General features: G+C 50.9%; 1 protein-coding gene and 1 long non-coding RNA gene across 14 annotated transcripts in view; one reads left to right on the plus strand and one right to left on the minus strand.

Moving 5' to 3' along the window:
* DAB2IP (DAB2 interacting protein) overlaps window positions 1-22794 on the plus strand; it is a 210831-nt gene that overhangs the window by 143142 nt on the left and 44895 nt on the right. For 8 of the 13 annotated variants that reach the window (XR_011322275.1, XM_069771194.1, XM_069771197.1 and 5 more), the window contains one exon: window positions 19870-20023. Coding sequence is in view for 12 of the 13 variants with exons in the window: in XM_069771194.1 (XP_069627295.1) it covers window positions 19870-20023 (154 nt within the window). In the remaining variant the exon portion in view is untranslated. Of the gene's footprint in view, window positions 1-2110; window positions 2130-10117; window positions 10138-11392; window positions 11412-11454; window positions 11727-12070; window positions 12182-19869; window positions 20024-22794 lie in introns of those variants that run through there. The other 5 variants (XM_069771205.1, XM_069771200.1, XM_069771201.1 and 2 more) reach the window with 5 other exon arrangements.
* On the minus strand, window positions 3407-11485 carry LOC138682066 (uncharacterized). Its single transcript, XR_011322276.1, has 2 exons — window positions 11259-11485; window positions 3407-10907 (listed from the first exon to the last, which is right to left on the minus strand). It is a non-coding gene; the product is annotated as an uncharacterized lncRNA (long non-coding RNA).

Genomic DNA, 22794 nt, shown 5'->3' on the forward strand with positions numbered 1-22794 from the left:
GGAAGATGATCCGGGTTAGGCACTGTCTGACGTTACATCACAGGCGGGCGTTGGGACAAGTGTTTGGGTTTCCTCCCCAAGCTTCCTTCCAGCTGTTTTCCTTTTGTCAAGACAATTACATTGGTCGTTATTAAAATAAAAACAGAAGGGGAGTAAAATGATTCATCTTTCCAAGCAGCTTTGCTAAAGAGTGTCATTAATTCAACATCGTCAGGAATGTGTCTGCTTAGGAAAATGTGCTTTGTCCAAGGGACTGGACTGCTCAAAAGGCTGCGCCCTTTTTCGCCTGGGAGGGCTCAAATATAACCCTGAGCTAGTGACCACTGTTTCTGACTGGGACCAAAAAATCGATGTTTGCCCTGGCACCGTCGTCCCCTGGGGTCAGCCAGGTCGGGGCGGGCAGACACGAGAGCGGGGTCAGGCCTCGGCTCTCCCTCCTCGAGGTGAACCCATCAGAGCAGGGCTGAAGCCCGCTGCCAGTGAACCGTTGTGGGAAACGTGTTGCTGCTGCCAGCCCCAACTAAAACTGCCTGTTGCCCAGGGACTGGGCTAACACTTTCCACCAGCTCTAATCTCTTTATAAAAAAAACAAAACTAAACTAGAAAAACCCTTAAACAAAAAATCTAAGTTGTTATCCCATCATTTGTAAACATGGATGTGTGCGTTGTGGGCACTTCAGAGAGAAGGTGCTTGGCAGCTTTTCCGAAGTTGTCTATATGCTGCACAACAGCTGCTGGTGCAGCTGGTTTTTGCAGAAGCCTGTAGGTTGGAGAGCACAGAGCATTTAACCCATCCCTCTGCATCAGGGGAAGATTGGCTTGTATTATCCTTGCATTACGTCCTGTAATCAGCCACCCAGATCCTCATCAGTTGTGCTTTTCCCAACTGTCCAAAGAAGTGAAGATTTCATGGAATGTTTTTCTCACTTGGCAATTGTTTTAATTTTTCAGAAGTCTGCATTGTATCAGTACCGTCCCTGTCCCACGCCTTTGATGCTGAATGCGCCCAGCAATTTGAATTGTCGTGCTCGTGCTCTGTAAATGAGATATGACTGGAGGTTATGGAGTGACTTAGTCACAGAATGTGCTCAGTTACTCATCAACAGCCAGGGTCCCTTTGTGTAATTCCTGTTGACAAGCTGGTGATTTCCTAATGGAAAGACAGCCCTGACACCGCAGGCATGTGCACAGCCTTCCAGCCAGGGCCTGGAGTGAATCACGCTCCACGTGATCACCTCCAGCGAGACCATTCCCGAGCGTGTGTGTATGTGTCTGGGGTTTGGAAGCTCGCAGCAATTGTACTGGTCTGGAGGATGAAGTCAGGGAGTTACAAATGCAGCGCAGGCAGAGTGGACTAATACTAGGGGGCTGATAAGAGGAAAAGGAGCTTTTTGCCTCACAATTTGAAGCCAGTATGGACTGAGATGGCCAGCTGCTGCTTTTAAGGAGCACTGGAGAGGTGTCACTATATGAGGTCCCCCAAGGGCATTCCCCCTTGCAGCCCCATGTGGCTTCTGCCACCCCGGCCGGCAGCCTGGGCAGGGGGCACCCGTCCGGGCAGCGGTGGCTGGGCTCCTGGCTGGGCTCCTGGCTGGGCTCCTGGCTGGGGAGGTGGCCCAGCTCTTGCTGAAAAGAGCTCCCTTTTCGCCTGAGCTGGTTTGGGAGCTTCAGCTGAATCACCAGCGTTCAGCGGTGCCTGCGTGTCCCCCGGATGAATCCCGCTCTGCCTCCAGCCCTGTAACAGAGACGGCTGGAGATGGCTGGGGGTCAGTACTGCCCTGGAAAGGAGGGACAGTACAATCTAGGGCCACGCAGCGTATACTTTTTAAATGGCTCCAGCTGTTTTATGAAGCCATTTTAGGTTTTAGTGCTGCTTGTGCAGGACTGGCGACTGCAGTGGCTTTACAGCTCTTGTTTTTGATGGCAAGTAGAAAGCAGTTGGGGCTGGTTGAGCTGGGCTGGACTTTGCTTCACGGTGTTTACAGTGCCGTTGTTCATTTGGGAACTAACCTGCTGCTTTCGGTTTTGATCCACTGAAAGGGTATATAAAGACATCCAGCCTCTCGCTTGCGAGGCTGGCAGGGAGAAGAGGCGGCACAGCCGGCCAGCTGGCTCCTGCCCGGAGGGAGGTGAGTCACGCTCATCGGCTGGCACGGGGCTGGGGGGGTTCTCCGGGGCATTGCCCACTCGGTGCCCACCCAGGCGTACCACCCGCTATTCTCCTCTCTGGCTTCCTTGCTCCGGTGCTGGCCACAGCATCTGGGAGTTGAGGGCAGGCTCCGGTACCCGCTGGGAGCCTGCTGCCTGTCCGCCTCTCTGCCCTTCCCCACGCTGGGGATGCTGCAGGACCCACCTTCTTCTTGGGCAGTGCTGGGTTCCTAGTTGCTTGTTTTTCTTTTAAGCCTTCTACCTGTGTTCCCATCTGATGGAGTCTTGGGCGGGAAAAGAGGCGTAGGGAATGAGGAGAGGAGGTGGCAGGGGGCTGGGAACAGGGCAGAGTGGGGGCAGTGGATGTTGGGAGGGAATTTGCAGAGCTGGACCCCGGAGTTCAGCCTCGTGCTTCGGGCCATTCTGGCTTAACCCTGCCCGAGCATTGTTCAGTCCCTAGTTGTCCGCTCCGGAGAAGCTTTCCGGGATCTGTTGCGTGCGTGCCCTGTCTGACGGCGGTGGCCTCGGCCACAGGCAGCTCAGCTCCCTGGGCCAGTGTGGCCGTGCTCAGTGAAGTAGGATTATCTTTATAGTCGCTTAAACCTACAGGTCTGTCAGCCGCCTCCCCAAGTGGAGTAGGTTCTGATTTACTGATTTACAGCTTGCATTGCCAGAGTAAATTGCTCCGCTAACAGCCAGCCGATGGGAGTCGGGCACCTTCGCAACCCGGAGCTGATTAAACTTGCCCAGCGTGCCAGAGATGTCACCCTGGTTGGGGTACGGCCCATCATACTCTGGCTCTTCTCTTTGCCTCATCTTAAATTCTCATCAGAGAAGGCACAGAGCCCGTCACAGAGCCATCAGCCACATGTGCCCATGGACACACACCCCTCCAAAACAGAGCCTGGTTTTAGCTGTCATGGTGTAAATCCAGGGCAGTCTCATCAGCTCAGGAGCAGATTGCAATTTTGTTAATGAGAACATACGCTGGCCCCATGTATTGCCAGGGATTTGACCTAAGCTTAGCATCTGTCAGGGTAAGAAAAAGTGGTTTAGTGGCACTGGCATAGTGGCAGTTCAGAGGATAGGGAGCGGGGCAGAGAGGGTTGCTGGCTCTTCCCTCTTGAGGGACAGTTTGTATTCCAGCAGAGGAAGAAGAATATTTGTGGAAATCAATGTTTTAAGAAATTAAATGCAAGAACAAAATCTAATCCCTAACTTTCCAGATCAAAACATTTCAAATTTTCTCAGAAGCAAGTAAGATAAGAATTTTTATTTTCTGCTATGCAGATTTAACCCTTCAGAGTTGGGGAAACAAAAAGCAAAGCCAGTGACAGTGAGCAGAAAAGGCAAGAGTCAGGACTGTGTGTAAGGAGTGGAACCCAGGCTAGATCTGCAGGAAAAGATGTGTCCATGCAACTACGTTTACCTTAACTCAATCTAGTTACATCAACTCAGGCTCTTAGTGTAGTGTGTCTAAATGGTTTTAACTCTTCTTGCGATCAGTACAGGCTAATGGCCGGTAGGTTTACACATTAAGAATGTGGTAAAATTGCAGATGAGGCAGGCACACTTCTACCTCAAAGGAATTAACTGAGGCCAAGCCAGGTTGTGGGGAGCTGTGTGGTGACCCCAAATACCTACTGCAAGGGAAAAGCCTCCCAGATTCTGTCTCTGTAAAAATTCTGCACAACACAACTATCAGTGTAAAATACAGGCATTTTTGCAATGAAGATGAGCTGGAGTTTAATTTGGTTAATAACTAAGGCAAGTTAATCCTGTTCAGGCAAGGATCAAACCAGTTTCGGTGCATCTGTGTCAGTGCTTTGCATCTGTCTAACTAGATTGATTTAAAATAACTTGGTTACAAAAGGAAATTGTTTCTCCTGTACAACTACTGAATCAGGGCTCAGACCAGTCCCTGTTCCTGCCTTCATTCCCTTCCTGCAGTAGGAAGCTTTTGGTCAAGTTCCCCTCTGGTTCCCTTGTGTAGTAGACAAGGATGGAGATTTTCGTGTATCAGACAGGGCTGCTCACAGAGCTCGTTAGGAATCTCTTCATGTCCCATCCGCAAGATGGTAAAAAGTGTCAGAATGATTTACTGGGTGTAATTTAATCTCTCTCAGAGAAATAAGTAATCAAATGTTAGGAAAACAAACGTTGGTTGACCTCTCTGTTTGAAGCTCGTATGTGAGTAATGGGAGTTAGGGGGTTTTAAACTTGTTATCTTCCGCTACCACAGACAACTCTTTAAAGAGAGCTGAGACCAAATTTAGAGTTGAACTTTCATCCCTTGAGGGGAAGATGGGTCCCTGCACCCCTGTCTGCTCTCCAGGGCAGCGGGTCGATTGGAGCCGACGTGTATCGGAGAACACAGCCCAGGACTGTACCGCGTTGACAGCAATGGCTCTGCAGCCCCTTCCCCTCCAGGCCGGCAGCCTCGCTCCTCAGTCCCCTCCGCAGGATCCGTGCAAGGTGAGGGCTGAGGACAAGTACAAGGGACTGCCCTTCAGCAAGGCAGGAGCAACATAAGCCCCTGGAAGCTCAGCAGCATCGCTGACAGGGCTCAGACGGAGCGAAGGGGAGGCCGTAGGTCTGCAGCTCCCCGAGTGAATGGTCAGCAGCAAAGCTGACGTGCTGCTGATCGTCTTCTTTTAATTAATATGTTATTCAGCCAGGTTGAGAGACTCTGTACTTCTGAGGTCTGCTTTAGATTTGCAAAGCTTGTTGCCACCATGGCCGGCTTTGTCCTGCAGGTACCAAAAGGCTCTGTATGAACACATTCGTATTCATAAACACATTCAGAGTCCAATACACTTACCGTGGCTTTGATAATAGCCTGTCCCTCCCTTCCCTGGAGAGTGCCATCCTGACTACATTTTGAAATCACAAACCATGACTCTCATTTAAAGTAGAAGAGCCTGTGGTTTCATCTTTGGGAAGCGACATCCTATCCTCAGTCCTGTGTAACCGTAACTAGCTCTTAACAGACCCCAGCAACTTTCACAGATTCACTGGTGTAACAGCCTGTGTCCGCAGCTGGGAAACTGAGGCACAAAAAGGCAGAGTGACCGCACTAACCCTGTGTAAAAAAGACAAAGCCTTTTTTTTTAGGCTGTACTTCCTCTAGGTATCACTGTGATACTTTATCAGCTCTTGCTATACAGAGATTTATATGAAATCATTTCTATTCCATTGAAGTAATTTTCAGAGATTAATTTTTTAGGGTATTAGCATTGATTCCTGAGTGCATGCGCCCTCCTCCTCCCGCCAGCAGTCTATATCCAGGGAGAGCTGCATTGTCTGAGTTGGAGGAAAGCTCACTTGCCCTAATTTATTGAAAAAATTAATTTTAGATTTAAAATGGGGCTGTCATTTATGAACCCCGTTCAATCTGTTCTTCACTCCTGAGTCTTCCCTCTGACCTTTTCCATATCTTAAATCCTCTGGGCTGTACACTGTGTTCATTAGTTAAACTTTCAGAAGGGAGCAGCAGGTGTGGGTTGTGGATAAGGACTGCATGCAAGCTTGGCTCTGTGCTTATCCATGTACCTCTGGCAGGCTGCGGCTGTAATTTAATTTAGGGCAGTGCCAGGATTTGGACTTTTAAAGAGTTTTTCACAGTTTGTAAGTTTTAATAACAATTTTTACATCAGCTCTGGAAGTAGCTGCCCCTGGCATTGCATGAAGTATGCAGTAATGATACTTGCACTTTAGAAAATGAGGTGGAGAACTGATGCAGTGCACCCCAGTACTGTAAAGTTTAATTCCTGATCAGGGAGTCTGGAACAGTAAGAGCCAGCCTGGCCAGAGAGGATGGAGGGTCCCAGCAGGGTTGCTGGGGCTGACCAGGGCTCAGAGCTGTACCGCACACTGCTCAGGGAAAAACAAACAGGTCGTCCCTGGAAATGGGTTATCCCTGTGAGTCAGAAAAGAGATATGGAGAGACCACTAAAAAACAGTGAGGTGATCTTTAAAAATATCTTTCCTTTTCCTACCTGTATGTTGGGGGGGAATAGATGGAGACCGCAGTCAGGATTTGCAAGCTTTCCAGTGCCGATGGCTTTTCCTGAAGTCCCATTCTGTCAGGCATCACTGTGCGGATTCTGCAGGCAGATACGTCTTACTACTTGGGGATTTGGGGATGTTTTCAGTATGGATGTGGCTGTTTGTGGAGGTACTGTGGTTCCTGCGTCAGTATTACCGATTTCTGTTGGTAGCTGGCTGCGGAGAGCACCCCAGAAGGGAAAGCCCCAGGCTGTCGGGAGAAGGGGGCTCGTAGCTACTCCAGCATCTGTGCCTGCGAGACAAGCCCAGGGACAGTGCTAATGGGCTGGGAGCGCGCACCCGCTCAGGCACTGGGTCTGCCTTCAGCGTTCCTTAGTGCGTTCTAATTTCCCTTTACCTTGTCAGCATACGCTCAGGTGCTGAGTACAACACTGCAAAAATACGCTGTGTCTTCCAAGGGCTTCTGTCTCCTAAAACATGCCGGAGGCAGAGGAGATCGGGGGATAGTGTGTGCGCTCCCTGGGATGGATTGCCTACAGTTACAGCTCTGAAAGCCATAGAAAAATCACCGACTTCATCAGTGTGAATCTCTCATTCCATCTGAAAAGAAGGTTCCCACGAGAAGGATGTGCTTTATATCCCTAAAAGACACTAAAATCTATCTGGCTAGAAGGCAGATAGCAATTGGAAGAAATTAGCTTTATATCCTGGTGCCATCTCTGAATAAAATACACACAATCAAAACAAACTTTAAAATGCTTTGAGCTTTTCTTGGTGTTTTGTTTTGGTTTTTTTTAAGGAAGAGTTCAGCAGCAGCAAAGGAACATTTTCCTAACTTCATTCTGATTATAAACTTTTCATTGATGGGATGTTGGTTTTTAAGAACATCATTTTGTTTAAGAACATCATTCAGTCTCTGAAGTCAGCTATTACCTATTAAACTGAAGCTATTATGTATGCCAATATCGTTAGACAGAAGGACAAATCAAAACAAACTGTACTTTAGATGCTAAAACATATATTTGTGTTTGTCAGGCTCAAAGTCATATGCCATTGGTACCCCTGTGTAGTTTAGATTTGAAATTCAAAACTTGACTCCTGCAAATGCTTCTTGGCTCAAATTGCCATTGAATGTTAAGTAGTGTCTCTGAAGCGAGACTAATAGCAGAAAATGGTACTGAATGTTTGCAGGAATGGGACCTCACAAAAAGGTTTATAAAAATCTGCTGCTAATAACAATGTTACATTTTAAATAAAACCTCTAGAAAAGATGAGTGGCATCTCAGTAAAGACAGGCTTCCTGTTGATGGGGATTACATTCCTAGAGGAAAGTCTAATGCTTGTTCAGGACAGCAGAAAAGTGAAGCTAATTACAAGCAGAAAGAGAAATTGGTTGGTCCAGATCCACTGTCTAGCCACTATGAAATACGGCGTAAAAGGCAGCATTAGTCAGAGGTTAAAAATTCTTTCAGTGTAAATACTGTTTGATACGGTGCCTGATTTTTCAGAAGTGCTAGATGTGAATTCTGCTACGTTGCTGCAGCTTGGCTTTTGTGAACATGGAGTACATTTTAATAAAGCAGGTGAAGAAATCTTTTAATAATCTCTTAGTTTAATCTGGCCATTGTTCCTGTATTCTGCAAGGCCTGGGTAATTTTTGTGCCCTTCAACCTCAGATTACCTTTTTGCTGAAATTGAACTGAAGGACAAAAGAAACAAACACAACCGCAGTAAAGGTTACGGGCTGTTGAGCTGTAGTTCTTGAGCGCGCGGTGGCTACTGTGTGAATATGAAGTTTGATGGAGGAACATTGGGAGTCCTGAGAGTCCATTTAATGGTATCTGCAGTGAAATGCGTACGTTGCTTGACGTGCCATAGGTTGTGGTACATCCGTTGAAGAGTTCTTCCGCAGAGCTCCACAATAATGACTGTGCCCACCCCAGTGCTTGAGCAGCAACCCAGTAACAGCCAGCCCGTTGTGCGATTATGTGTCTTTTAATGTTAATTATGCTGAAATAAGGGATTGTTCGAACTTTCCAAAATAAGTGCTTTTTAGGACATTGACACGCATTTTGATTTTAACTGTAAATTTGGAGTAAATCTGGGTAATCACAGTCCCTTCCACTTCTAACCCTTCAAGGTTATTGGGGAAATCGTTTTTTCCCAGTGATAGACAACATGGTCATGAAGCGCTGGCTTCACAGTCAATAAAAAGTGACTACAGATAATACAAATAGTAATCACTGAGCTAACTGTGAATGGAAAACTTACTCTAATAACCCACTGAAGGTACTATTTTACCTGCCCTCTGACAAAGCACAGCGGCTTTCCTTTCACAAACGCTATTTCTTAAACAGTGAGTCGGGTGGGTGGGTGCTGGGATTCCATAAGGAACAGGAGGTGCAAATGTGAAGAAGGGGTAGAGGTCACGTACAGTGCCCGGGGGAGGATGCCGGCATTGGCAATGACAATAACAGCTCTGACCACGTTGTACACCTGCGTATCGCCCTCCGAACAGAGCCGCCTGTCGGGAGAACGACCGTCTGCAGGGAAACACCACCTTGTTTAGATGAGGAATGAGGAACAAGCTTGCTTTAAGGAAGCCGGGAAAAACCCTGTCTTGGAATAAAATTAGCTGAGACTTTGACGTGCAGACTTCTTGGTGGTAGTAATGCTCAGTGCAGCAGTATTTAAACATTGAGTCAACGGAGTGCGGTTTCTTCACTGCCTGGCACTCCCTGGGGAGGGGGAAAGAGCAGTCCTTGAGGGCCTGGTCTGCAAAGTTTTAGCTTCTGTATCTCCTGAGCTACACAAGGATATTCAGTCCAGAGGCCATGGGGAGGGAGGGGGAAGGAATGACCCGTACATTACAGACTTGTAGCCCCAAGAAGTTCAAACGTTTTAGACACCAACCCAAGTACAGCGTGGTCGATGGGGCAGCCTGCTGGGGCAAGGGCATGGCAGCACGTTACTTTTGGGAAACACGTTTGTCATTCGCGGAGGTGAGAGTGTGAAGAACGAATGTGCAGCAGGACGGTGCCACAGAACACCTGGGGGCTCCAAGTTCGTGCGTTACTTCATCTCCTGACGCCTGGCTCGTGTGCCAGTCCTGCACAGACCGACTGTAGAATTTCAGGTGTGGGACAGGGGAAATTCAACTGGGCAGTTCCCAGCAACCAGACCTCTTTCGCTGGGTCCTGTTGGTCTTCTTCCTTGTCATCTGGTAGCAGCAGCGGAACTGTGCTGGGTCCTTACGTCAGCTGGAGCTGCCACAGTTCCCAGCGTTTCTGGCTTCCCGCTGGAACGCAGGCCAAAAGCACATGCTTGTTTGGTTTGGTACTTCCTTCCAGATTGTCCTAATAATGTGTCTGAACGTGCAACAGAAAATATTCCAGTGCTCGGCTGCAGAGGGGACCTGGATTCTCTCTTCCGCCGCTGCCTTCGGTCTGCTCCGCTTTCCACCCACTGCAAGCACGAGGGCTCGTTCCAAAGTTCAGGTTCTGCGTTTTCGTGCCTTGCCAGAAAGATAAAAGGGTTGGTAAAACTGTAACTTGACCTTAGCGTTTCGCCGCAGCGAGGGAGATAAGGCGCTGAAGGAAATACGGAGAGCAAAACACTGATGGCTGTGGGAAAGGGGACACCAGAAGGCAAAGGCTCCCTGTTGAGGACCCCAGTGCGCTCCTCGGGAGCTGCTGGCGAGCCCGGCTCGCAGGCGGGAATGGCCGTGGATTGCTGACGGGGATTTCAGCCTGGCACGCACCGTATCTTTGCTCTGCCACACAAAGGACCCCTGTGCTGCTGCTGCTGCAGATTTGAGAACGAAAAGGTTGACTGAAGCTGCCTGTTATTATTTTTGGCTACTCCAGCAATGTATCAAAAACCTGACGCTGGGTTGATGCTGGTGCCCTACTTTATAGAAGCCCTGAAAAGCAGATCGAGGACAGCGAGCTTGTCTCTCTGCATGGCATCTGCCAGCAAAGGGTGAGAAAACTTCAAACCGCTGGCAGGGGAAATGGGAGGGGGGGGGAAATGAGGCAAAATGTGCTAAATCCAGAGCACTGCTTGCAGACTGCGAGGGGAAAGGGTCTGCATGTGCTCCACTAAGGAGGCAAGGTGGGAAATGCTCTGACTGGGGTGTTCTGCTGCCAGCATGGCTGGCGAGCTGATGCCATTGTCCCCCGGGTACGGTGGGGACCAGTTTACCCTGGAAGGAGGAAAAGGACCCCACTGGTCTTAGGTGACAGACAGTGCTCCTTATTATTCAAGTCCAGCAAAAATGCTGCCAGTCCTTCACATTTTCTGGATCCTTTGGAGGTGAGAGAGGGTCATGCCCACCTACCTCTCCGACTGAGGAGGAGAGGCACGTAAAAGAGGATGTGCAGGGAGTTAGTGTTGGAGCTGGGCAGGGAACCTACGCATTTTGACTCGTTTGTCAGCGCCGCGCATGGCGGTGCTGGCTGGAGGGACAGTCCGTCTGGGAATCCGGTTTGCAAGTCCCTGGAGGAGGCGAGACTCGTGCCCGCTGCCTCGGGCAGGACCTGCCCGTCTCCCAGTCTGAGACCTGCTTCCTTCCCCTCTGGTGTGGGGAAACCCTGAGCGTTCTTTTCAGTCAGGGATATTTACCTTTGTTCTCGCTTTCCCCTCCAACGCTGACCAGCGTTTGCAGCGCAGGTGCCTGCTTTCTCCCCTGATCCAGAGCAGCCTTGCAAGAGCCGGAGGATTTATGATTTGCTGCAGACATGGACGGTAGCCTTTGAAAAGTGGAAAAGGAAGCAGCCATAAATAACAGGCAGGGGACAGTGCCATGTGGTGGTTTTTCATTTACTAGATAGTCCTACTTTGTTCTTGATGAGTAATGGAGGCATTTGAATACGCCGCGATGACAGCAGCAGTCTGGCTCTGGGAACGTGTCGGCGTGGGCTGGGTGAGGATGGTGGCAATCAGGACAGTTGGACCATGCCGGGTAGCCTTCCCCTCCGTTCTCCACCATCTCGCGTCCTCCTCCCGCGCTCGCCCGCTGCTCCGGGCACCGCGTTCGGTGAGCCTGCACTCAAACAACCCCGAGCTGCGCCGGGGAGCCAGGCCGTGAGCACGGCACTCACCTGAGCCTCGCCGGGTGCCGGCTGGTTTTTGGGTTCTCATGCGGGATCGCTCCGTGCGTGAGGGGTTGTCGGGGTGCGGATCATGGCTCACGCAGGTGCCGCCGGCTGCTGCTGCAGACGCTACTCCTTACTGTGGATTGCGCTGTTGCAAAGGTCAGTGATTCGGCTTTCCGAAATGGGAAAGGAATGTGCGTGTGCATCCCAGGGCAAGGACACCCGAGCGGGCGGCCTGGCGGCGGGCAGGCGGCTGCCTCCCTTCTCCCCTCCCCGGTACCGTCGACCCGCAGGGCAGCCTCCGAGCCGAGCAGGAGGGAAGCGGTCAGGGGAGAAATGCCCTAGTGCGGTTTTTTTGTTGGGTTTTTTTTTTTTCCAAAAATAAAGGCTGCCGGAGAAGTGGATTTCCCCGCGGTTTATCACAACAAAATGAAAGCGGCGGACGGACGCGGGACAGGCGGGCTTTCCCGAGGGGTGAGCGGCTCGGCGACCGCGGGCTATCGGCGAGGGCTGCCGGTGCTGGGGGGGGGGCGGCGGCGGCGGCGGCGGCCCCGCCGGGCAGCAGGGAACGCTGCTGGGCGGCCGCGGCGGGAGGGCAAAGGCGGGTCCCCGCCGGCCTTCGGGGAAGAGCCATCATCCTCCCGGCCCCGGAGCCGAGCCGGGGCTTCGTGCGGCTCCTCCGGGGCTGCGGCCGGCGAGCGGGGGCGGCGGGCCCGGGGCGCTCTGCCCAGCTACAAGCGCAGCCAATCCGGCGGCCCACGGTAGCGGCAGCGGCGCGGTTGCCCGAGCGGGGCGGGGCGGCGGCGGCGGCGGGGCCGGCCCGGGGCGGCGGCGGGGGCCGGGGACCGAGGGGGGGCGGCGCGGTCCGGTGCCGGCGGGAGCGCGGCATGGGCGAGCCGGAGCGGGGCGGCGGGAGCCGGACCCTGCGGGTGAGTGGCGGGGCGAGCGTGTGCGGTGTGTGTACGTGTGCGTGGGCCCGTGGGGTTCCTGCGCGTCCAAAGCAAAACTCCGCGCCTGCCGCCGCCATCTGGGGCCGGACCCGCACGGCGGCCGAGGGGCCCTGTGCCTCGGCGGGGCCGCTCGTCACAGCCACGGCCGGTTGCGGGATGAGCGTGGGGATGGGGACCGGGATGGGGGGGGGCGGGGGTCCGGGGGTCGCGCAAAGGAACCCACTGCGGCTGTTGGCCGCCCCCCCCCCCCCCGGCGCGGGGTGATGGCAGCCTGCCGCTCGGTTTCAGCCCGGTCCTCGGTTATAGGGTCGTTTATTTTTAGCAGCGTTCCGGCCGTGATCCTGGGCGTGAAGGATTTGTTTTCGGCGTTATTCCTTAAAACGTCGTCGCTGACCGAGGCAGGCGCCCGGGGCCGGGCTCAGGAGCCGGGGTGCGGGAGAGATGGGGCTTGCGAGTTGGCTTTTCTCGTGGTTAATCCAGGAGGAGAGATCCTGCCTTGCTTTTTCTTTCTTGTCCGGGTTCTGCCTCCGGGCTTAGGTGAAGCAAAATTTCAATGATAACAATCAAAACCTTCATCCCCACCCTCCCACCCTGGAAGCTTGTGAGTCCCAGACGCAGGTGGGCAGCTCCCCGTGGTTCTGTGGTGGGTGGTGGCAGGGAGCGGGGGGGGGCTCTGGGTCAGCCCTCGCAGCAGCCCTACCTCCTGGGTTTGCCTGTGCCTCCTTGGAGGTTCCCCAGGTGGTTTTGGGGGGCTCTACAATCCCTCCTCCCTCCAGAAACTGGTGCTGGGGGAACGACTAGTTCTCAGGGCTGCGCTGGGGTTGGAACTCCAAGTCGGAGGGGTGGATCTGTGGCTGCCGTTTGCATCAGATGTCCACAGATAGGGCGCTATTTATTTACGCCAGTTTAGGCTGATGTGATGAGAAAAGGTAATTTTTTTTCTATAAAGTGTCAATTTCTGTTGAAATTGAGATGGCGGTGCCATTCTGCTCTTGAGAAAGAGGGAGAGGTTACTTCCTTACAACATTTTTGATTATTGAAACTCAGGTATATTTCTGATCACCTCTTGCTTCTTGCTCTTGACACATTTTGCTTGCTTGTGCAGTTTCTCTCATCTTGCACGTTACAAATGCAGTCGGTGTCCTTGCTGGTTATACTGTGCTGGACTTTCAGGTTGTCACTGACAAACTTCGCAGTGGCACGTTGTTAAACGAACAAACACCCATGCTCAGGTGAATGTCGTGTTAAAATTCAGGTTTGTTCTGGCAAAAACAACATTTGGAATCTGGTATGAGCTGACAGAGTCCTTCTGAATGTAATTAATTCTGCTGCCAGTTAAAACTGAGAACAGTCTGAAAACAAGGGCAGGCATTAATAAGTTTAATTACATGTCCTTTGTGTTGCTCGGCGAACGTGTTGCGTTAGTGCGGGTAACATGTGACACCAGCTTCCCATCGTGAGCGCGCTGAGGGGTTTTTCCCAGCACCTGCCGCCCAGAGAGCCCCAAATGCTGCAGAGCATCCACCTCCGCTTCAGCCCGCTGCGGCACTGCCGGGGCAGAGGTCCGCAGCTGGCGTGCAGAAAACAGTGGGAGAAAGTTCAGGTTAGCAGAACGTGGAGAAGGATATGCTGCATGCTGGGACTTCATCCAGGCGTCCTGTCCTACAGGAAAAAAATCATTCTCTCATCTTCTGGAAGCGTGCGAGTTCTCTTGTGCTGTTGTTCTTGGTTATTCCCATAACATCACTCTCATATTTATGTGTTAAATTGAAGCAGGATGAGGCATTGGGGAGGAACGGATGAGAACTCCCAGCAGTGGTCAGGGGGTTAGCGGGAAGTCAGCACCAGGCGGGGGGGTCACACAGACACTGCTAATGAGGCAAGGAGAGGGCTTGGGGGAGAGCTGCTGTGTAGGAGACCCTGGTTTACATCTACTGTGGGAAGAAACGCAGCCATCGGACCAGTCTGGGCTCTGCAGAGAGCGTAGTCCCAGGTTGTAACCAGCAGCAGCGAGGCTCCGAGCCTCAGGTGGGACAGCCTGCGTACAGCAGAGCTGCCCAGCGCCTGATTTTGCTGCCCCTGGTGAAGCTGGCAGAGGATGGTGTGTGATTTACTCCCCTCCGCGACTGCTAAAATCCTTCTCCCATCTGATGTGGCAAATCAATTTGGTGGAGTTGTCCACTTTGTTCTCAGTCATAACAAAACCTAATCCCCAGGCTGGAGACAGATTTAAATTCTGTCTATGCTGCACGTGAATCTCACGGTCTGTTCCGCTGCATTTGTGCATGTAGGACCTCCTGCAGCTGACGTGTGCTGGTAAGAGGGTAAGGACTGCCCTAAAGACCCTCTGCCCAGCTGGTCAGAGAAAAAAAACTGCCAGCCCTTGAAAAGCTGTATGCAGGGAATGTTTCCTGACCAGGAGACGTGTCACAGAGTCAAATGTGTAATTTAGGAGATCAGATCTCTCTGACAGTGGGGAGGCATTCACATTGCAAAGGCCGACTCTACAGCTGGTATTAATGGGACATCTTCAGCTCAGTGCCTGGACTTCTTTCAAAATTCCCCTATCTGCTTGTGTTCTCTGAGTGGAACAGCAGGAGATTTAAGAAAGGCTCTTTATTTTTTTCCCTGTGCTTCAGTGTTACATTTTGTGTCTGCTCCATCCCTCTGCAGCTACCCAGCCAGGTTCCCTGTTTGTTTCTGTCTCTCAAAAATATCAGGAAAATTTTCATCATAAAACCACAGAAGCAGCAGCTGGGTGGTTTCAGGCAGGTGAGTTTCTGAAATGAAAACCGATGGGGTTGCCCCTTTGAGGGCTTGTCTTCACAAGAAGGCGGTTCTGGAAAAAGAGTGTATGAGTTTAAACACACAAGGCCTATTCCAGAATAATTCTGTGTAGACAGGCCCTACATTTTTTCTTTCCTTGCACCCTCGGCAGAGTATCTTTGTTCTTGAAAGAACATCGAGCCTGGACTCCTGGGCAGTCCCTCCAGCCATTCTGCGGAGGTGCTGCCTGCGTGGTGCCGCTGCTGCCCACAGATGGTTGCTGCCTCCTTTGCTCAAAATCCAGCCCTGAAGTTTGATGAGGAGGGAATGGATTGTCCCTCCATGCTTGTTTCCCTTTGTCCACAAAGTCTTCGCTGCAGTCCACAAGGTCCTGGTTAGACGAGGTGTGCTGTCACAGCCTGGTAATACTTGACGTCCCTAATTCTGGCTGCCTGTGAAGGAAGCAGGCAGAGGGGGATGGCATCCCTTCGCATGGTAATGTTTTATGACTTTTATTATTTAGAACAACAACCCTCTGTGATTGCTCTTGGGCAGTAAACCTCTTTCTTTAATAACCAGAGACTGGCTGCCTCTCTGTAGGACTCTCCAGGTCAGTGCCAGTAGCAGTAATGTTATTTCTCTTTAGAACTAATGTGGTCTTTTATGAGATTTTTCACCCCCTTCATTTCAACTGAACTTTAGGCGAGTAGAAAGGGATTAAGATAAGGCCTATGGCAGAAAGAACTGAATGTGCTGTTTGGAAAGAGGGTTTCCTGCTGTGAGATATCTCTGGGCAGCTGGCGGTTCCCACCATATTAAAACAAAGGTGTAGGAACTGAATTTGATCAGCTCATGTAAGCCGGGACGGGACCTGAAATATACAGTGAGTTATTACAGCAAGAGATTGGATGGCCCCACAGGCAGTGTTTTGAAAAGCGATGGTAGAGAGATGAATTTGAACAAAGTGCCTCTGTCATCTTGGAAGCGTATGTATACAGTAAGCAAATGACGTTCCAGGTGAGTTTGCCCGTTAGGATGTTGGATGGCTAAGGAAGAGCACGAGTTTACAGGGACTCTGCTACCTCTGTCGCTGTGGATGCTGCTTGCTGCCCGCGCTGGGTGGAAGCAGGTGGAGCTGAGGAGTGCCCATCCATCTCCTGCTTCTGCCCCAGGGGCAGTGATGGACCGTTACGCTCTTTGGGGACATCAGGTTGTTGGGGTCTCCTGGTAGAAACGTGCCTGCCTTCTCGGGAGGAAATTCTGGCAGCGGGTGGTGAGTCTCGGGGCAGAGCTGGAGGGAACCGAGACGAGTCTTCCCCAGCAGCTGGGGCACACCAGCACGGCCGCACCGGTGCCCCATTTCAGGCTGAGTCCAGCCGTCGCATTGTGTGCTTAATACCGCCGCGCTTCTTCATCAGCGAGTGGATTTGTTGGGGTTTTTTTTAGCACTTGCCAGCCCTTGCCCTGTAAATTGTCTTTGGATGAAGTCCTCCGGGTCTGTTGTGGCCTGATGCAGTACAAGGCAGAGACGTCATCGCTCCGAAGGCTTCACTGTAAAACGCACGCGATGCCCAAACGGGGGGAACGCTGAGTGGTCCTTCCAGTAAGAAGAACGCCCTCACCCTCTGCGTCAGGGAAGAAGCTTTCGGCCTTAGCAGGACCTTTTTCTTACCGTTAATACAAAGGGAAGTCTGTGGGAGCTGTGACAGGGACTTGCAAACATCTTCCAGTAAATGGACTCCTGCTGCAAATGTCATGTTACTTACCAAAGGACATGAGAAACGCTCTCTCCTCTGGAACAGGGTATTAAAATGAAAGGACCATGTGTCCTTTGAAGACTGGCGGTGTAGAGCCCTTCTTGCACTCCGGGGCATTTGCAGGCCCCCCCGAACCGTGCCAGGCTGCCGCGGGTTAAGTGCCGCAGCATCAGGACCAGCTCTGGGGTGCTGGGGAGGGGATGGGGGCAGTTGCCCTGGGAGGAGGCTCTGCACAGGCAGCACTCATCCTGCTCTGCCAGGGCTGCCTCTGGCGGAAAGATCTCTCGTCCCTTCTGCCGAGGTTTCAGACGAGAGTCTCTAATTAATGACATCTCCCCACTTGATACGCAGGCAGATGCTGAGCCTTTTAGGGCTGATTTGCAACCCGCAGCGCTGCCTCCGTACAGTGCAGCATCTGGTGAAAAATGTTTCTGTTACTGACCTGGGTTGGATGTGGTCAGCCGTTCAGGAGTAAAAGACATCATGGGAGTGGGTCCTGCCGAGGCAAGAACCTGGCAAATAACCTCCTGCCTAAGAAAAGTCATGTTAATTTTAGGATTCCCAGGAGCATACAGCAGAGTTTGGAGGGATATAAATACACATTTGCTGAATCTGGTGAGAACATAATATGTCCTGAGAAGCTCCCCCTTGGTAATTCTTCGTATTGCACATCTGCACTCCCACCCATGGCCTTGCAGCTGCAGTAGTTTTAAATGAAAAATAGACTTGTTTTGTTTTAATTTTAACAAAAATTCTTAGGCCAGCATGAAGCAGTCCAGCTCAGTGATGTACATGTGTGTGTTACAGTGTGTAGCTGCTGAGTTGTGGGTTTAGATTATCAATTTTTCTGTTTGTCCACACAAGAATGCAAGTCTCAGCTTGGTTACGTACCTTTTCTAATTTCATCTGTAAAATATGGAAGTAAGATTTGCCATAAATGCTTTGATTCTGGGCTTATCAGGGCTTGGTGAGCAGTCTGTATTGTCAGTTCTTGAGCTGCTGGATATTAGTTCTGCACTCAGCGTCCAGAGGTAACTCGATCTGTCTGCCTGTATTAAAGTTAATTTACAGTATCATTCAGAGGAAAAGGATATGGACCCTTTTCTGTGAAAATAGTGTAAAATTGCCACAAAGTACTGGGAAATGACTGTGCTCAGTTCCTAAAGATCAATTTATTCACCATAGAGATGTGGGGAGAGTGGGCAGTTTAGAGAATCGCTAATGGGATAGAGAGCCTTTTGCTTCAAAGCCACGGCTTCTGATCCAGCACAGGGCTGTGCTAAGCCAGGGCTTTTAACATTTGAGGGCTGGTGGTTGTCCTTTAAGAAAAGATTGTGGTGTCGTAGTCTGTTTTTCTGCAGATGCCTTAACAGGTACCACCACAGCCGGTCCTGGCTGTCAGCCTCAGTAGGTGCAGGGAAGTGTCTGGGGACGGTGCTGTTGCGGAACCCTTGGGCAGTGTGTCCCCAGGCTCGTTATCCCGCCGTGCTGCTGGCGAGAAGGGGTGGCCTGCAGCTTTCAGACTCTCCATTTAGCATGCTCAGCTGGAGAACCCAGCTGTGGGCTGATCCATTATCACCTGCGGGTTCATCCATGGCATGAATCTTAATGACAAATCTAGAGAAGCACCTGTTTATCTTCCGCTGCTGTTTATCCTAGAATCTCCTTTGGCTGTTTTCTGGCTTCAGCTTGGCATGTGATTCACTGGAAGCTGTGACTTTTGCGTGCACTGTTGACATTTCTCTGTGTTTCGGGTGGTCAGCTTTACCAGAGTTTCTAGAGAATGACAAAACTCAACATATGCAGACAAAGCAGTCTGAGAGTATACTGGGAGCATTGTTGTTTTGCTCATAAAAGACCGTCCTGAGAATATCTCAAACTCCCCCTATTTCTGTCCTTCCGTGCCTTTGAAGAAGGCGGCATACTGTCTTTGTAGGCAGAGGGATATGTGGTCTCTTTGGAAGACCCTAAAGTGCTTGCCAGAAGTTTTAAAGGTCAGAGTTACCTGGATCAGTGCTTTTGTGAGCTGGCTGGCGTAGGAACATTTTAAATGGTGCAGGCTATAGAGAAGGTAACTGCTCCCCTTGCTCTCAAGTTATTTTTTTCCCTTGCCACTTTATGGTTTTGTTGTGTTTTCCCTGGGACTACCTAGCTAGCTATCTTCCCCCCCCCCCCCCCCCCCCCTTGAGCTCTCTGGTTTTGCTTTAAGAGTTACAGCACCATTGATTGTATTGGCTGTCTCAAAAATGGTGTGCTGCTTGCTGTCTGTGGGCTCCCTGCTGCTAAATGCTGCCAGTGGGACTCCAGAGCATTTAGATCAATCGATAGGGCTATCATGGCCTTATTTTCCACACTGTCCCCATCCCGGGGATGTGTGTAACAATTGGAGAGAGCACACGAGCCCTCGGGTTATTGGTTACGGAGTACGGATCCCAGACACCGGCTGCATCCGTGATATAGATGTGTGCATTTGGATGGGGAGAAGGGTACCTGGCAGTGCCAGCGGCTCCCAGGCACGCTCTGCGTGCAGTGAGCGAACGCGGCTGGGGTTTTAGAAGGATCTGCCATTAATTCCTCCCCATTCGCAGGTAACTTCCTTCTGTCAGTCGGGACTGGGTGCTGCGAAATAGCATGAAATGAAGTAGGATGCTAATGGAATGTCCCACACGCATGCAAACCCAGTCCTGGGCCGGCAGTTGGTGCTCGGCGCCGCCGGAGCTCAGCACCGGGTGCTGCGGACCCAGCTGCGGTACTGACGAGCGCAGTAGTTCGTGCTGGGGCCGGCCGGCCCTGATCCACTCGTACTGCAGCACACCTGGAAAGTCTCACGCAGCAGGTGCGATGGCCACTTAAAGACATACTTGGCCATGCAGAGACCTGCAGTCTACAAACCTCTAATAATGTAGTCCTGACTGCATCGGAGTTTGGAAAAAACGTTTTTACTGAACATACAGCCTGTAATAGAGCCTGTAATGCTCACCAAATTATAAATGGGACAACGTAGCAGTCCCTGCTATTCTGGGGCCTCAGTTATCTCATGAAAAAAAATTCCCAGGAATATTCTGCAGTTGTTGCTAACAGATGGACTAAATAATTTCTCTGGGAAGGAAAGCATCTACTGATACGGTTACGTTTTTCCTCTAGATCCCATCTAATGCCGAGGCTGAAAGAATCGCGCTCCCACGAGTCTTTGCTCAGTCCCAGTAGTGCTGTTGAGGCTCTGGATCTCAGTATGGAGGAAGAAGTGGTCATCAAGCCAGTCCACAGTAGCATCCTGGGACAAGACTATTGCTTTGAGGTAAGGAGCCTTTCTGTCCGTCCCGGGGGCCGTTCGTGCCATGTGCTGGGGCTGACTGGGGAGCCAGGTGCGGGCTTGCATGTTGGGCTTTCGCTGTTACAAAACATTTCTGCTCTGAATTGCTACGCAGAGACTATTTCCTAGGCAGAAAATTATTCCCATCTTTCCAAGGAGGATCATACCCACAAAATCAGAGCAATGAGCTCTTTGACTTGTAACTGTTGTCGCAGCAGAGCTTGCTGCTGGCACAGGTGCTGAACTACTTAAGGCCGTGTATTAGCAGAGCATAAATTTGTAGTTTATGTTCATACAGATAGTGGAAAGTGCTAATCCCTACTCAGTCTTCACAAAGACGTTATATGTGGTCACAAAGATAGCCTACTGCTGTCAGTGGGAGTGTTGAGGACTTTGTCTAGAAAACTGAAGCTTCACTTGTTTGGGTAAATAGAAAATCTGTGAGTATTTCAGGGTTTTTTAACATCTGTTATGGCATGTGGTTAGGTCTGTACTAGCAGGAGGTAGTAGGACACGTACAAACCAGTCTGTAGTTGGGTAATTCAATGCAGTATGTCTTGGGAATCATTTCACCTGCATCATGGATGGCAAAGTATTATTGCTTATGGCAGTGGCTGGATATAGAACTGGGAAATGGTTTTCTTACGGTAATAAGGTAGTCGATACTCGTGTTTCTGTGAAGAGGAGGTAACCTGTTTGTACTTGGATGTAGAAGAGCGGATAAACGGTATATCCATGGTTGGATTGTACTGTAGGGGGTGATGGGACTGCAGGCTTTCCTTCGACGGGCAGTGCTAGGTGAAAACAGCCTTGTCAGTGTCCAAGAGGAGTCAGATTGGAGAGATGAAGATTTTTTTCTCTTTACTGAAATTAGCACACTTTGAAAGAAACGAGTTAAAAGATCCATTTCTTAAAATATAAGCAGGTAACACAAAAACAGTCTTACACAAAATGGCCCCAAACATAAACTCTGAAGTGGGCTGAGGTATAAATTTTCCAGTGCTGTTCATTCTCTGTAGAATTGAGCAAGTGCGGCAGGTCAGGAGGAGAACAGTTTTGTAAATTATATGGCCTCTATTACATTCCACTCAAGAAAGATAAAATGAAGCTAGATGGAAAATAGATGTGACATCCATAATATAAGAGTTGTTTACCAATTCTGTTCAGCACACAAGAGCAGAGGAAGGGATATGAACAGTGCTTGTAGAAAGTTGACTGAGAGGGAAATTACACAAGTCATGCACTTGTAAGGTGGAAGAAAATTTTATTTTTAAGTGAGTTGGATAAAGAAGAGTCATACAGAAAAAAGGAACATGTTAATTGCTGTTCTGCAAATCCTGCAGAGGAAAGGAAGAATGCCAGAAAACAGGAGGGACATTGATTTGTAACTGACGGTTACTCATCAGCAAGCTCCAGCGGGAAGGACTGAGGTGAGAGCTAAATGGCATATTGTGTTAATGTGTTGGTCTTGTATCTCCAGAGAGTCTCTTTCAAATTCAGAGTGAGGTCAGCACTGAAATGAGTTTGCAGATCTCCCAGGATCCCTGGCGGATAGCGCGCGGTGACCACAATCCGCTGCGCGCTTCGGTACAGCTGATGGAAGCAAAGGGTTAGTGTTGCCTTGGGGCCGCGCGGGGCCGGAGGGACGAGCCCGGGCCGTGCCTCGTGCCCGGGCAGAGGAGCAGCGTGTGCTGGGACGGGCTGGGCGGCCCCTCCGGACCCCCGCCTGCATTGGCACAGGCAGCTTTATCCCATGGTTCTCCACGTTAGGCAGTAGCGAAAGCTGAAGGACAAAACCTCACGGGCGTCTTCTGCTCCTCAGTGCTTGACTGTTGCCTTCAGTTATCATTATGTCCTGAGGGTCCCGTCTACGGCCTGTGATCCCGAGTCCTTCAGCATTGCTTCGTCTGAAAGTTTGGGCAAGACTTGGCAAAGACTGCTGCCGCCCTTTAGTGGAAGCTCAGCAAAGAGCAGTAAAACCCATGCTGGTTCCTGTGGCCTGGAACTGGGAAAGCTCTGCCTGAAGTCTGCACGGGGCTGAAAGGAAAACTGAAGCTGATGGCCAAGAGCCATCACACTGCTGTGTCTGGGAACACTGAGGAGCGAGAAGCTCAGCTGATGTCCTGGACAAGGAGCCCTGACCAAGAAATGTCAAGTGAGAAGTTACTGCCAGAGTCACGGAGACAAGGGGGACCAAGACGTTTTCTGCACAGTGGATCGCGAAGGTGCTGTGGGTTGGTAAAGGTACCTTGTCCCTGCGCTTTGAGGCTATCGTGGATCTGTTCTCTGGGGAGATCTGTCAGGAACGGCCAAGTTTGCTGTCCCAAATTGAGAAGCCAAGCATTGCTGTTGTTGGGCAGTGCCAGCCTTAGACGGTTCTTAACTACCTTCTCCTTGCGGTGGGGTGGTCGGGCAGTGGACGGTGCCTAGGGAGCTGCTTCCATCACCGGCTGGCTGGTGTCTGTTAGTTCTCAGTCATGCGAGGTATGGCGTGCCACAGGTCCTCCTCCACCGGGCTGCAGCAGGAGGACCCTGGTCCTCCTCCACCGGGCTGCGGGAGGACAAGATGGCAGGATTCGACACGGCTGCGGATGGAGTCGCGCTGAAGAGGGCAGGTTCAGAGAGGGAACTGGCAGCGCACCCGAATGGAGACAAAAGCGAGAGGTGCCAAAGCCATCTGCAGTGGAAAAAAACCAAGTGGCTCGTTTGGAGGCAGCTGACTGTATGAAGGTACAGTGCAATTGTTTCTCTCCTTT

This window comes from Haliaeetus albicilla, chromosome 26 (genome assembly GCF_947461875.1).
Source record: "Haliaeetus albicilla chromosome 26, bHalAlb1.1, whole genome shotgun sequence".
Classification (NCBI taxonomy): domain Eukaryota; kingdom Metazoa; phylum Chordata; class Aves; order Accipitriformes; family Accipitridae; genus Haliaeetus; species Haliaeetus albicilla.